Raw genomic sequence first — 15,533 nt, 5'->3', positions numbered from 1 at the left:
GTCTGAGAGCTGAGCGTCTTGGAGTTTATTGTAAATAAGATCGATCCGCTGACCTGAAATGCTTACTATTTCGTAAGCTGCTAATAGCTAGTAATACTAGTATCAGGAATTGTATCAGGAATACCTGCACATGGGGACAAAAATTAAGAAAGGATTGCAAGGACTTGTACTGTACTTTCTCTGAAATTAAAGCACGCCTACCTTTCTATGTCAATACAGCTTTGAACAAACAGTCTCACATATAAAGCAAAACATTGTGGTATCACAGATTACTTTAAATTACTTCGTAGAATATTCTGTTTGACTTACTATTCGATTATACACACGTCATTTTATTTCTATGGTGTCATAGAAATCGAAATATTACCAGTTTATTATTCTTTATGTGGGTTATAAATAAGTTCTATACCCTTAATTTTAAAGGCTAGATTTATGGTCAAAAAACGTATATTAATTCAAGGTTCAAAGTTAATTTCGGTCTCTTTACGCATACAGTACAACGCTTAAAGCTTAAGTAAGACCTAAATAAATTCTCCCAAAAAGTAACAGAAAGCACCGTAACGAAATAATATAGTGGTCCTAAAGGCAAAAGTAAATTTGCAAATCGTAACTTTACATAAAGGGCCTGTTGCGGCCTGTTCCGGAATAAACGGTGTGATTTTATTTGTACCGAGACGCCTATAAATTGTTCCTGGCTCTGGTTGGTTCAGAAGTTTTTACAGCCATTTTATACGTCCGAACTATTGCTTCAAGTTTTTACGACTATAATTATGACGAGATTTTTACCAACGATGTTTTCGGAAACAACTAAGTTGGGTGTATGTCAGTCCATTTGGGTGAAATATTACTCTTAATTTTGGCTGATGCCCGCCCATTTATTATGTATTAAGTTCTTGTTATTGTATTAAATTAAAGTTTATTACGGATTTTAGCGCAGTAACTAAATTATTGATACAAACAAGCCTACGTACCTTTTCTTCCTTTAACTATTCGCAAATTTTCTTTTTCACCATTAGTGAAGCAAAGTATTTAATGGCAGTATCTAGTTACATAATGTTATTTATTCCCCTCCAAATAAAGCCATGCTTTGGGCTCAAGAGTGTCCGTTCTAGCTTTACAAGATCTAAATAAGTACATATTGCGAACGTTTTAAAGACTTATTTGCTACCAACTCTAAAATGTATGCCAAGCAAGACTTCGATTAACGGCATACACCCAATGCGTGGGGATTTTCCAAAACGTCGTACATCTTCCTTATTTATGTTTACAGCTTATACTGGCCGCAGCCATTTCCTATATAGTTTGAATCCGTTTATCGGATTTCAAACACGTTTCGGTCGAATCCCATATCGTAGGACTTGATATATTATAAGAGTGGCGCACCCTTACAAAATTAATGCACGCTGCGAGAATCGGAATGATCCCGCAAAAAACTCGGATACAATAAGAATGTTCTGCCTGGACAGCTAAGATGGCTCTTCAGATGTATGTACGAAGTTTTTGCTAACAGGTAACCAGACCCGCTTCTGAAATAAAAAGGCTCAAGTTTATTAATAATTCATTTAAACACTTTTATGGGTGCTATCGCGGTTAAATGGATCAGTTGCACCTTTGCGGCCATTGTTTTGGACCATTCTAAAATGTTTTATCAGTCTCGTATCAGGTTTATGGTCAGTAAATAAAAAGTTTTATTTTTGTTTCGATGTAACTTGTTTGTTTTCAAGTTTGGAGTCAGATTTCTTTTGATAGCGCTGAGCTTAATTTGTTAGTGCCTTCTGAAATAATAATACATCTTCATAATAATGCCTAAATTCTACATAAATGTTTGTGACTATTACACTCTGTATAAAATAATAGTAACATTTTGATATCAGTACAAGGAAGTATTTCCTTTTTAAGTGAAACAAGGAAGAAGTGAATCTTCAAACAATTCAATATAATACAAGGACTCAATCCAAAGCAGAAACGATGAAGAGACAACCCAATTTATCTGGTCCAAATGATTCCTTGACAGCGAGTAACTCTTTGAACAAATGAATACTTATTTCCAGTAAGCCCCCTTTGGTAAAGACCGTCCGTCAGTCTCAGGAACTTTTTGTGCAAAAATCCAGACGAGAATTCCAGACATATTTTCGCGGATGTCAGATGTGATGTGGAGTGAAAATAATGCCAAGACTACTGGCTTGCTTGTAGAGAGATTAAATTTATGAGGAAGAAGTAAATACACGGAGTTCAAAATGAAATTTTTACTCTCAAGAGCAGAGTCCTAATAAAAAGAATAGATAATGGATGAAATGAATAGTCTAATATTGAATTTTATGATCATCGTAAAATTTGAACTATCCATTTTTATTTACTGCATTACGTGTTCGGTTTACTTTCTAAGGCTGGGTTGCATCATCTTATTTAAACCTTAAAGTTAGGTTTAAAGTTTAGGTTAGGTTACCGTTACTGTTAAAGTTAGGTGGCACAACTCAGCTTATGTAAAGTTTGTAATATCAAGGTATTTTAATTAAGGTCTGGATGTTGTGTAAGCACTTATTATGAGTTCCATTAGAAGTATTTCCAAAGAAAAAAATGAGTAATAAAATTTTATTCTATTTTTTGACAGGTTTCTTTGGAAGTGGCGCCCTCTCTGACGTTTATTTGAAACTGGTGTGGCAATTCATGCTTTATCTTTTCGTAGGTTTTTATCTGGGCACACACCGATTTAACCTAGCTATGTATCGTTATCAGTGATAACTCACAGTTACGGTTAAATCGAGTGGAGAGTAGACAACACTATAATTATTAGTTTTTTATTTGTGACAGTGATAGTGAAATAGTGATGGCTGGTGCAGGAAGGGGTGAAGGGACAGGCCCAGCTGTGGGCAAGCTGGAGTCTCAAATTTATTGCATCAAATACACACTTTTCTGCTTCAATATCATCCTATGGGTAAGTACTGTGATAGTTATTACATGATTACATTACATGACGAACGACGACAAAAAATATTGATTTTTGACAGCTTTGTTTAGAAGTGGCGCCCTCACTGACGTTAGTTTGAAGCTGTTCTAAATCGGACAAAGAACACCAAATGGCGCGTTGCGTGGTGTCTAAAACAATAAACAGGTGTGGCAATTCAAAAGCTTTATCTTTTCGTACGTTGTTATCTGCGCAAACACAGATAACCTAGCTATGAATCGTTATCTAGCGATAACTCCCAGTTACGGTTCAATCGAGTGCGAGAGTGGACAACACTATTTTCTTAGTTTTTTATTTGTGAAAGTGATAGTGAAATAGTGATGGCCGGTGCAGGAAGGGGTGAAGGGACAGGCCCAGCTGTGGGCAAACTGGAGTCTCAAATTTATTGCATCAAATACACACTTTTCTGCTTCAATATCATCCTATGGGTAAGTACTGTGATATCATCGATTAGTTATTAATGCGTTGAACATGGTTGCATTACATGATTTAAGGCTGGGTTGCACCATCTTACTTTAACTTTGACTAACGCCAATAATCTTCGTTATAGTTACGGTCAAAGTTAGATGGTGCAACTCAGCCTAAGAGTTCTTTGTTCGCATTGAGTGTCAAATGCAGCTTTGTTAGTCACGTCAATATAATTTTTTTTTAAATGTTATGTCGTCAACGAATGGCACAGTAAGATACATATTACTTACTTGACCTTGACCTGTGTAGCAAAGATAAAGTAAAGATAATGACTGGGTACTTAATATTTATTTTTTATAAAAATTGATAATTAAAGTAAAACAATGGGCATACTATTTTTATGTTACAGTGCTCTAGACTTAACCGAAACCCATTGAGTACCCTATATTGAATCACATGTATCTATGACTCATAAACAAACTCAAGAATCTGTATATGTATTTATTTGTTCTTTCATGAATTTACTTCAACTTTTAAGTACGCGACTTATTCTAAAGCAACAACTCCTTTCCATTAATAAATGTGAATTAAAACATTTCAATGTGTAAATTAAATAAATCAGTCGGCATACAGTTTGTATAAAAATAATAGTTTTAACACGCTGCATTAACCCAAAATAAAAGTGCGAAGCATATATAACTTGTTATCATTAACTGATAACAGTGTCCTGTATTCCGAGTACACTGTAGTCATAACGTGAATCATTTAATAAGTAAATGATATAAATATCTTCAGCATTACGAAGGAAGTACTTCGCTTCCGTTTCACTTGAATAGAGTAAAATAAATAGGTACTTGTGTACATTATTTTCTTATTAACAAGACGACACATTATTGATAGAGCAAACTTTTAATGCGTTTACCCTTGCATTTCAGTGTAATATCTAGTTATGTAAATAGAAAAATAATATGAACTTGTATTTACTAATTGAATGAAAAGTATGTTGAAGTGTACTCTGCACCTGTATTCTAAGCAAGGATATTAAGTATATATACAGAAATGAGGAGATCCGCAGGAGAACCAAAGTAACCGACATAGCTCGCAGAATTGCTAAAATCAAGTGGCAGTGGGCGGGGCACATAGCTCGTAGAGACGATGGCCGTTGGGGCAAGAAAGTTCTCGAGTGGCGACCACGGGCTGGAAGACGTAGCGTGGGCAGGCCTCCTACTAGGTGGACCGACGATCTGGTAAAGGTCGCGGGAAGAGCCTGGATGCGGGCAGCGCAGGACCGTTCATTGTGCAAAACCTTGGGGGAAGCCTTTGTCCAGCAGTGGACGTCATTTGGCTGAAAAAAGAAAGAAAGAATATTAAGTATGCCAATTTCAGAAAATTATGGACGCCAATTTTCAAAACAAATGCTATTCTACCCTAGTAAAAGGGAATTAATCTAATGTTAAACTGGTTAATTGAAACATCGCGATGATCGAAATAGACCGAATTCGAACCGAATACAAGAAGTAAATCAAATTGAACTATGGCGGTCTTTCAATACAAATACACCTAAAAATACTTGCAATAGTAATAATTTAGTTAATCATCATTTCAATTGTCCAGCATTAACTTCCATAGCAGCTGAGCTTTTGGATAAACTAGCTCAAAACAGCTTAATAATCTTAACAAACTCATAGTTTCCTCAGACTAAGACGTCACTAGCAGTTCCATTCCTAATATCAAGATTGTTAAAATAATTTCAGCTACAGCATATCTGCTGCAGAGTTGCGAACTTACAAATAGACAGGTACAAGTTTGCGGAATTCCCACCAAGTTGAGGAGTCGGGGTCCATGACGCCTTACTATAGATCACCCGAGTTGCCGTCAAGGCAGACATTAGCGGCATATGGCGACGTAGTAAATCCAAACTTGCCACCCGCAAGTTGCTGGACGATGCTCCTGATAATTAATTGGCAAAATTGAAATTAATGACGTAATTAATTCGTAAAAGGAATAATATTGTAGCATTTTAATGCATTACTCATCACTAGAGAGTAATACAAACCATAGTTACCATATTATCATTTAGAGATCCCGAAGACTATAGTCTATCCGGGCCAGAGTGAATAGGCACTTACAGGGCAGTTGTGTACCATCCTAAACTGCATCCCACTTAATATCAGGTGCGATTGTGGTCAAATGCCTGCCTTGTTATGCATTAAAAAAAGATCTAATATTATAAACGCGAAATTGTTAGGTTGATAGATGTTTGTTGATTGTACTTCACGCTGAACTATTGGACGGATTTTGATAAAACTTTAAAATGTTAGGTTTTATACATCAGATACAACATAACTTTAGTTATTTTGGCTTAATTACATTTTATTATAACTCAGGCGAAATCGCGGACAAAAGCTTGTAAATAATAAAACACTATCAAGCAACTAATAGAATGGAATAACTTTTCTATTAACCAATTTGAGTTTCATAATCACAAATCACGATGGACGAAGGTAAACAATATAGGTTACAGAAGGGTCACCTTACAACCTTTTGTGGCAACAATTTAATATTGAATATCAGCGATCGGCTACAATAGTTTTCTGTTCATTTGTCAAACTTATCTTCAAATATGGTTTTGTGATTTGTTCGAAGTGAGATAATACCTACTCTATTGACAAAATATCGTATCGAGGTCACCTGCCTCCACCTTTGTGGATGCCTCGATTTGGTTTTGTTCGCTTGCCAGAGAAATTTTGGCAAGTTTGATAATAAGGTAACCAATGCATTGGTTGCTTCAAGTCAGTTGTGATGAAAATATTGTTTTCGTGCCCTATAGAAATGATGAAGAGCTTATTGGAATATACTCTACACTTTTTTTGGAAAAAAAAACATGTCATTTTGGAGTTTACCTCACCCTAAAATAATGCGAAAGTTTCATAGGATTTTTGGATGTTTCTTCTTGTATGTATTTCTATTTAAAGAAACTTTTCAGTGTAGCAGCTGTTGTAGGTAAGCCTTAAACATTCAATTATGTAAACTTACCGAATATTTAAATGAGAAACTACCTAAATATTCAAATCTAGATCGTAAAGGGCAAATATAAATACCTAATACCTACATTAAAGTTATTTCAATCTTGAAAGAGGAATACTTAATTGCTAAACAACATTTCACAAAATTACTTGAAAATGGAATAATTCCTGGAATGGATTGGAATAACATGGAATTTTTCATCACTGGGAAACACAAATAGTTTATCCAGGATTTTCACCGCTTGCTAATGACTTCGAATCCAATTATTCAAAACAGTTTGCACAAGCAACGGTGATCGGCGCGAACTACCTACAAATTGCTTCGGCGACTCGCGCCAAAAACGCTGAAGAGTCGTTCAACACCTGAACACCTACTCCAGGTATTCCAGCGTAAATGAGGAGTAATTGCCGAAGTCGTGGAACGGTCGTTAATTGACTCCTGGATCTGGGCCAGGAATCGTTCAAAATCTCGTCAGATTCGACCTCAGCTGAATATACGAGTACGAGTAGATTGTTGCGGAGTCAAGTTGAATGCTTTTAGTAGCACGTCTTGGATTGATATTCCATTAAAGTTTAGTACTTACACAATCAATGGTCACTTATTAAGGCTCATAGTAATGGTGCTAGATTACAGGCTCCAGGCTGATTAGCGCTGCAATGGGAGTAGAAATAAAATAACATTTGACAAGCACAGCTTAGTGCAGCAGTCGCTAGATAAACTACTGATAAACTGTAAATCTTTTGTTGGCAAATAAAATACTTTTACTTTTTTTAAAATTTATTTTAAATCATCATCAAAATTCATCAATAAGAGTAGGTACCAGACAAGTTCAAACAACGTATCTAGATATGCTCAAGTAATTACATTTTTCAATATACACCCAGTCCAATTTAAATAGAATAACTGCTAATAACTCTTTCTCAGTAACCTTAGTTTTATTTTCAACATGATTATTAATTTACAATTACATTGTTGATGCAAAATCGCACATATCATTACAACTACTTACATAAAACGTAACTACATTATTGATTTAGCTTGACGTGTTATCGTCAATACAATACAAAAAGGATAAAAATGTAAAAATCACATACCCCTATTTCCATATTCCAGACCCTAACTCATACAAATCCACCAGCAAATCTTATAAGCACTAGGCACTGCTTAATCCGAGGTGAACTTAAATTCGCGGAGCTCTTGTTTGATTGAGTCCCTAACTAAGCGGTGTATTAAGGGGAAGCTCGTTTAGCCCGACTTAGAATGTAACTCACACAATGGAGTTTCAATCACTTGCAGGATGCAGCGCGCATTTGCCAAATGTTCTATTAACAGCACGCGTATCGACGAAGTTCTAACTGGTTGGACTTTGGGTAGGAACTAAACTTTGACATCAAGAGTGAAGTTGATTCCAGCGAAAGCCATGTTTGCCGCTTGTGGTATTAATTGTAAGTTTAAAGTTGAATCGATCACTGCGATTAGAATGTTAATTTGTTACTTGAATGAAATAGGAGTCCTATAAATTAAGTAAGTAATGCCCGTTTTCACCATCAATCCCTAATTTTTAAGAGACCCCTATGAAAACAGAGGTCACTAAAAAAATTAGGAATTGATGGTGAAAACGAACATAAGTCTATTGTTACGAGAATCTGAAACGTGTTGAAAGAAATAAAACTTTTTTATATTACGATATTCATTTAAGGCACGAAATAGCATCTTCTCCTTAAAAAAATCATTATCGAAAACCTTTCCAAGACCACGTGAAGCAAATAAGTCATAGAATATTCAAATAAGGGCCTTAGCTCCATTTTCGAGGCGGCCATCGTAGTTTTTTCTATACCTACCTTTTGACTACTGATCCAAATTTTGCAAACAACATTTTGGCAAAAAAATGTGACTTGACTTTTTTCCCTACGACGCGGTTTTTCTTCACTAAAATTTAGATTTCATATTAACATAACGAGTAGGTAGTAGGTAGCTGTACAATCTAATTTTTTACATGAGTCACCTTTTGATGAAATGTCATCAGTAGAATAAAATTATCATTTAAATTCTGAACGTAGATGCAAGCAATCATAAAAGTAAAAACTCATTTCAATTAGGTGCAAGTAAAACAAAAAATCTTATCCGAGCTACCACAAAAAATGGGCAAATTAAAACCTATCAACGAAACGGGAGACGAAAATTAAAACTTTTTCTTTGAACTTCCAACTGAAGTTGCACGACATAAAAAGAGTTCAGAATTTTCTCCGTTGCACTTTCATTTAACTAATTATACGGTCGGCAGGACTTCAAATGGTTTACAGTTTGGAAAAATTCTTGAAAATCCGGGAGACAATCAAAAATGTGATTGGCGTAGTCATTTTTTGGGTTATAAATATGTATGTGGATGCACACCCGCCGTGACATCAAAGGGTGCTGGAACAAGGGCGGGCTTCCAGATTATTCGCTGACGCTCGTCTCATTCCATTTGCGAAATTTATTTTCCCACAATCTTCACATAGACGCGGCTAAGTCTCGGGGCGGGCCGTAAAGAACTCGCCCTACCCATACGATTGCGATTTATACGAAATTGAAATAACTCGACGACATTAAATTATGTTTTCAACTGCAGGAAATTCAAAATCCTCACGAGTTCGCTGAACGTTTAATATCTGCGTTCGGAATTGCCTTCGATTTTCAACTGGAATCGTTCAGATTAAATGGGCAATAAGAAAATGATCGTTTTAGAATTCTATTTGAAGCTTATTTTTATTTTGAATTTAATGTGTTTGTAAACATTTTACGGTCTTTAAAAGTACCAACATTGAGACTTTTGTACGTGACATAAAACATAATGTAGTGTAGGTACCTGCTACGGTATATTATAACGCAATTTAATATGCATTCGGCAATAATATGCCTTCTACTTTCTTATACCTTCTACTCCCTATTCATAGTTCTATGTATAGTAGGTATAAAAAGTCTAGAGTATAAAATTTATTCACAAAGCTTATTGTTAAACGGGGTAAGTGAAGTACTCTACCCATATTTTTACATCAAGCATTGTTTCAGTAAACGTGTCAACAAAATACCTTTTATCCCTTTCAAGCACAAAACAACTTTGAAAATACATCGAAAATCCACGCCACGAACTAAACAAAGCCTCCGATAAAAACGTCAATCACGCCTCCAAAACATTGGATAGATTTGTTTTAGAACTTAAAATAAGACCGAATTCATTCTCGCTGAGAGTTGCGTGGTATAGATAAAACCTTCCATATAAGATATTCAAATCCCTTAAGTGCACGGAGCGGTTGAAATGCGGGAAAAAGTCCCATTTTGAAGCGTTGTAAAACTCTTTATTATTCTAGCTTGCCAGGTGTCTCCGGAGATACAATGGGGCTTGACGGCCCAGTAGTGGGTATATACGCGTTAAAAGGTTCGCTATTGCCTCGCTGATGTTGATTTGGGAACTGATTTAACAAGAACGATTGACGGGGCTTTGGAACCGTTAATAAAACATGTTAGAGGACTGCTGATGGAAAGGGGAGATTTAAATTGCTATAACTGTAGTATAGTCGATGTGAGTTCATTTCTTATTCACTACTTCGACTTACTTATAGACGACTTTGTGGTAGCAATTAAAAACTTGAAAAAAAAAACATTAATGTAAACGCGAGGGTGTACAAGTACTTTTTCATACTAAAAGTAGTGGACTCATTTTGATATAATTTTCTAGTAGGTACTATTTATCGAAACCGGCGTAAATCAAGCCCTAGTAACAAGTTAATTTAATAAAAACTTTTTATGAACATGATGGAAGAAGGAAAAAGGATGAAATAAGTGTTAGCATATTTCATTGACTGGGACTTACATTATATTTTTGGTGAGACTATCGACTCGACATTTGAAGCAACGGGGTTCCTCCCTAATACTGGTTCTATATTTTGAGGTCTATCTATCACTGAGGCTCGAGGAAGTGTCTTGCAACGGGCAAAAGAGATGGATAGATTTGAAAATACGGAAACAACGTTAGAAAACAGCCCCGTTTAGTGTCAGTTATAGCGACAGGTATATTTTTGTTGCAAAATCGCCCTTATTGCCATTCCATAAGACCTAAAATTGTTTAGCCTTGTGCCTTCGACTAAGTATTCTTAGAATAGATATTGTACGCCTGAGCGTGTAAAGTCTGATGACGCCGATGACTGTACTTTGCGATAAGATTAAATTGTATCATCATCAATAGTAAAGCCAATTTAAACCCTTTGTGCCACTCTTTAAAATATTCTATTGTTTCCTCCATGCTAGTATTGGCATTTAATCCTAGGACCACCACTGCTCTCATACTTCAGTATGCTCGCTAGCGACACTGAATGTATGACAGATTGTTAAGCGCCCTTAGCGGCTAATTTCAAGAACTAAAACTTCATAGATTTTTTGACGCACTCGCTAGCGAGCACTCCTAACGTAAACTCATGGTAAGTAAACTGAAGAAAAATAAGCAACTCCACAACCCTTGTCCCATTACACAACATCAACACTGTAATGTCATATTCCCGAGCCGGAATAGCAAACAACGGAGACTTTTACGATACAATAAATTTTTAACACGCCAAAAAGACACCCTTTGAAATGGTGCCCTCAATGAGAATGAACTCAAGTAAGTGTGTTGATAATGTTTGGGTGATAAGATTTCGGGTGAAATATACTGAGAAAATATGTTCGTTGTTCTCAGGTTTTTCAGATTTTCGTGTCATATTTTTGTTTATTTTAAAGTTGTGGCACTATCAAGAAGATTAACACTTACAGATTATTTTAATTAATGCAGAAAGCTTACAGATCTTCTTTAGCAAACCGATAGGCCTCCATAATAAAACGTTTGTCTATTGATAAGGTAGGTATTTGTTTCAGCCAAATGATGTCCACTGCTGGACAAAGGCCTCCCCAAGGATTTCCACAACGGTCGGTCCTACGCTGCCCACTTCTAGGTACCTACTTTCCACGACCTTCACCAGACCTTTCGGTCGACCTAGTGGGAGACCTGCCCATATTACGTCTTCCGGCTCGTGTTGGCCACTCGAGAACTTTTCTGCCCCAACTCTGGGTCTCTCTCTTTAAATTATTTATTTCTTTATTTTATTATCTGTCATCATTGGAAAGCCCTAGAGTCGACACTTAACCCTTCTATTTTAATCTGATTAATTTACTTCTAAAATCAAGTGGCAGTGGGCGGGGCACATAGCTCGTAGAGACGATGGCCGTTGGGGCAGGAAAGTTCTCGAGTGGCGACCACGGGCTGGAAGACGTAGCGTGGGCAGGCCTCCTACTAGGTGGACCGACGATCTGGTAAAGGTCGCGGGAAGAGCCTGGATGCGGGCAGCGCAGGACCGTTCATCGTGGAAAACCTTGGGGGAGGCCTTTGTCCAGCAGTGGACGTCATTTGGCTGAAACAACAATTTACTTCTAGCGGGGATAATGACTGTTTAACTTTCCCCTAGGAGTTATATAGGCCTCACTTGTTGCGTAGTTATTGGCGGTCGAGCTTTAGATAATAGACCCCTTTCCTTCCAAAAACCTGGTAACATTTTGTTGCCTTTCTATTTAATAGCATAGTATAATAATGAGTATCTAATAGTAGGTAAATCACTGACTTAATGTAATGAATAAATTACTTCTGAAGAACAATAAAGAAACCTTCCAATTCCAAATGGTATTTACTTTCAATATAAATCTTAGACAATTATAAGAACTTTTAAGTATGTGTGCCGGACGGTATGGGGTTGCAACCCTGTGCGGACCCTTGATACCGTACGCCGACACGGCGCGATGCGGGGTGCAGCGCGAGCGGGAGAGCGAGACGAAGGGGGCGGGGAGCGCAGAAATGATAACTCGGTTGTGGTTGAGACTGTGACCGGTTCCTCGGAGCANTACAATTGACCCTAATTATTTATACCTACTACTGCTTCGACCTTTTAAGATTTTTTCATAAGCCTGTTCATAAAGAAATAGATCCGTTGATCCGCGATCCGTACCTACTTTTGACTCTACGCCGAGGCATCTAAAACAAAATGTGCATTTAGGTACTTATATCACCTTTTTATCTACTTATTTAATAAAATACATTAAGTATGTATCTAATTAATGCTTAATGCATGCAACTATGAATGAGCCTAGACTATATTTTCAGTAGGTAGGTATGCCTGTAATTGTAAAAATATAATTGTAAAAATGTAAAATAACCACGTGAATGTTTTATAATAACTTATCTTATTATAAGTATAGGTACTTTAAAACCAATTTAAAATATTATGTAGTAAGTATAAAATAAGGTTCCGGGGGTTAATTGTACCACGGGGTTGATTGTACCGCTACAATTGACCCCATGGAGACTGGTACAATTGTTCCAAGTAGGTAGTCAAGAGAACTTCACCTAAAATTCAGTCATTTTCACAGTGAATGCCAATAATTCGCTGTCATTACAAAGTTTAGAGCCTGGATAAACTATTGACAACAATACTTTGGTAACAAATAGCATATTAGGCAACTTATGGGCTCATATATTTGACATAAAAACTTACTGCGGCTGGGCAAAAAACAAAAATCATTCCTGTACACCTTCGTTTCTCAGCACAAGCGCCGCCGACTGGTGAGCGGATGGAAACACAAAAAGCGCATATTCTGACGCTATGCACACAATCTAACGTCGCTTGTATGAAGAAATATCGCCGATGGTACTATTGACCCGTGGTACTATTGTACCCGGTCTCCCCTATGTATTTCAAAAGGATAAATAAATAGCTGATTTCAAAGGGACTAGGATTTTTTACGAAGTTAATAGTATAATAGAAGCTACTCTGGTGCTCTTCTGACTTAGAAAATCTTTCTAGATGATAAAAATAAAACTTACCTTCATAAATAACGCCTACAACGACCGTCGCAGTACCAGCTAAGTACCGGCGTTCCTTGAAGCAGACGGCGGCGCGCGCGCAGAATATTATGAAGTATAGTGTCAGGATCGACAGGTGGGACACGTACCACAACGAGCAGAGGAAGATGTTGCCTTTTGTCTGGCGACAAATAGTACAGTTATTGGTGTATCAGGTAAGACCATCTCCAGTTGTAACGGGTGAGATTTTGCAACAGAAATGGCGTTATAGACTAATGTCTAATGTACCTAGTTCAAAATTAGGTAGATCTACAACTCGATCGAGCTAACTGCGCAACTCACTGGAATGCGAATCTCCCTTCCACTAACCCGCACACGTCCCCGCGTTTGCTCCGTCCGTCACAACGTCACAGTTAACTCGACGGGGTTGTAATATGTTTAGACGGGCTTACCTACTGATGCCATCACTGATGATGGCTATTAGAAATATTAAGCTCGTCAAATCGACCAGACTTGTTCGAAATGAAAAATGTTGATTTGCATCATCGGTGCATAAAATAATCAAAACTTAAGCTAACATTATGTTGCAAGATATTGATTTATAAACAGTAGGTACTATAATAGTGGATATTTTTTCTTACCTTCAACGCCTGCCAGAGCAGCAGCGAAGCCACCAGGATCTGGTAGAGAGAGATGCACACCGTCACAAGTCCGAAGACCATGTTCACGGCCAGCAAAGGTTCCGAGTTGAACAGCACGTCTGACACTGACATACGCACCACACTCGCCAGCGATATTAGAAGCGCGATCGATGATATAATCTGGGAGATATTATTATACTAGTTAGTGGTAAACTTCTTCCTCATAAAGGTAGCAGGAAAGCGCTGAATGCAGGCCTGAGGCTTATGTTCAGCAGTGGATGTCCTATAGCTGAAATTATGATGATGAATGGTAAACTTTACTGTATGAATGATATCAAGACACATCTGGCCTGGATTTATTTTACTATCAGCGAAGGTTAAGAGTTGAACACTGACATGCGTGCCACACTCGCCAGCGATGTTAGAAACGCGATCGCTGATATTATCTAGGACATATTAATACATGGTAAAGTAAGCTTTACTTGAATGGCATCAATCCATATCTGGCCTGGATTACGATTATTTCACTATCAGAGAAGGTTAAGAGTTGAACAGCACGTCTGACACTGACATACGCACCACACTCGCCAGCGATATTAGAAGCGCGATCGATGATATAATCTGGGAGATATTATTAAATTAATGGTAAACTTCTTCCTTATAAAGGTAGCAGGAAAGTGCTGAATGCCGCACCAACCATTGTGAGAAGCTTATATTCAGCAGTGGATGTCCTATGGCTGAAATGATGATGATGAATGGAAAAATTTACTATCGAATTGAATGGCAAGACACATCTGGCCTGGATCAAGATTATTTCCGAATTCCGTCCACTGCCGGACAAAGGTCTCCCACGGACTTCCACAACATCCGGTCCTGTGCTGCTCGCATCAATCATTGGCATCAATCGCGACCTTCACCAGATCGTCGATCCACCGAGTGGGAGGCCTACCCACAATTTTCCGCTCTGGGAGATAGTAAGGTACCTAAGTTACAATGTCGAACATCAAGCCTATCTGTCCTGGTACAAGATCATGCCCACATTCATTAAATTATAATGTACAAGAATATTGACAGAAATATTTACATACGATTAATTTACCAATGAAGCAATCCCGATGTACAATACTCCGTGCCACAGGCTTCTGCCACACATAGTTTTCACTTCACAACAATTGGAGTTGATCACAAAACCCGGCATTATACTAAAACTGAAATAAAATGTAAAATATTAAAATAGTTGGAAACCTTCACATCAAAACTGAACTGTCATAATAAATCAATGTCAAAAATGATTAATGTGTTTATTACCAATGTCAAAATATAAAAAGATTGTGTTAAGATTATTTTATTAATGATTTATTTTTCATGTTTCAGCCACAGGATCTCCACTGCTGAACAAGACCTCCCCCAATGATTTATCTACATATATTGGCCGGTTGGTAGAGCAGCGGCCTGCAATCTGCATCCAGCGCGAGGTCTACGTCCTATACGAGGTCGTCTGTCTACTTTGTGGGTCTACTTCTGCGTAGTAAGACGCAGATGCTAGGGATTATTGTTACTAATTTTAATTCGTTTTTAGAGGGGATTTTTTAAAATCGTAGACGTCTTATAATCTCTACTACCTTTA

The 15,533-nt window shown here is 37.3% G+C and overlaps 1 protein-coding gene across 1 annotated transcript in view; it reads right to left on the bottom strand.

The window, feature by feature from the left end:
• LOC114364953 (ubiquitin carboxyl-terminal hydrolase 8-like) overlaps positions 1 to 14,251 on the bottom strand; it is a 35,084-nt gene extending 20,833 nt beyond the window's left edge. The window contains exons 1-4 of the mRNA XM_028321309.1: positions 14,228 to 14,251; positions 13,907 to 14,086; positions 13,287 to 13,446; positions 3,038 to 3,153 (exon numbers count right to left, since the gene is read on the bottom strand). Of these exons, the coding sequence (XP_028177110.1) occupies positions 3,038 to 3,153; positions 13,287 to 13,446; positions 13,907 to 14,086; positions 14,228 to 14,251 (480 nt within the window). The remainder of the gene's footprint in view (positions 1 to 3,037; positions 3,154 to 13,286; positions 13,447 to 13,906; positions 14,087 to 14,227) is intronic.
• Between the last annotated feature and the right edge of the window lie 1,282 nt (positions 14,252 to 15,533).

Source organism: Ostrinia furnacalis, unplaced genomic scaffold, assembly GCF_004193835.3.
Source record: "Ostrinia furnacalis isolate ACB-3 unplaced genomic scaffold, ASM419383v2 OfSCF7521, whole genome shotgun sequence".
NCBI lineage: Eukaryota > Metazoa > Arthropoda > Insecta > Lepidoptera > Crambidae > Ostrinia > Ostrinia furnacalis.
Note: the sequence above shows the minus strand (reverse complement) of the source record. Positions and strands in the feature narration are given on the sequence as shown.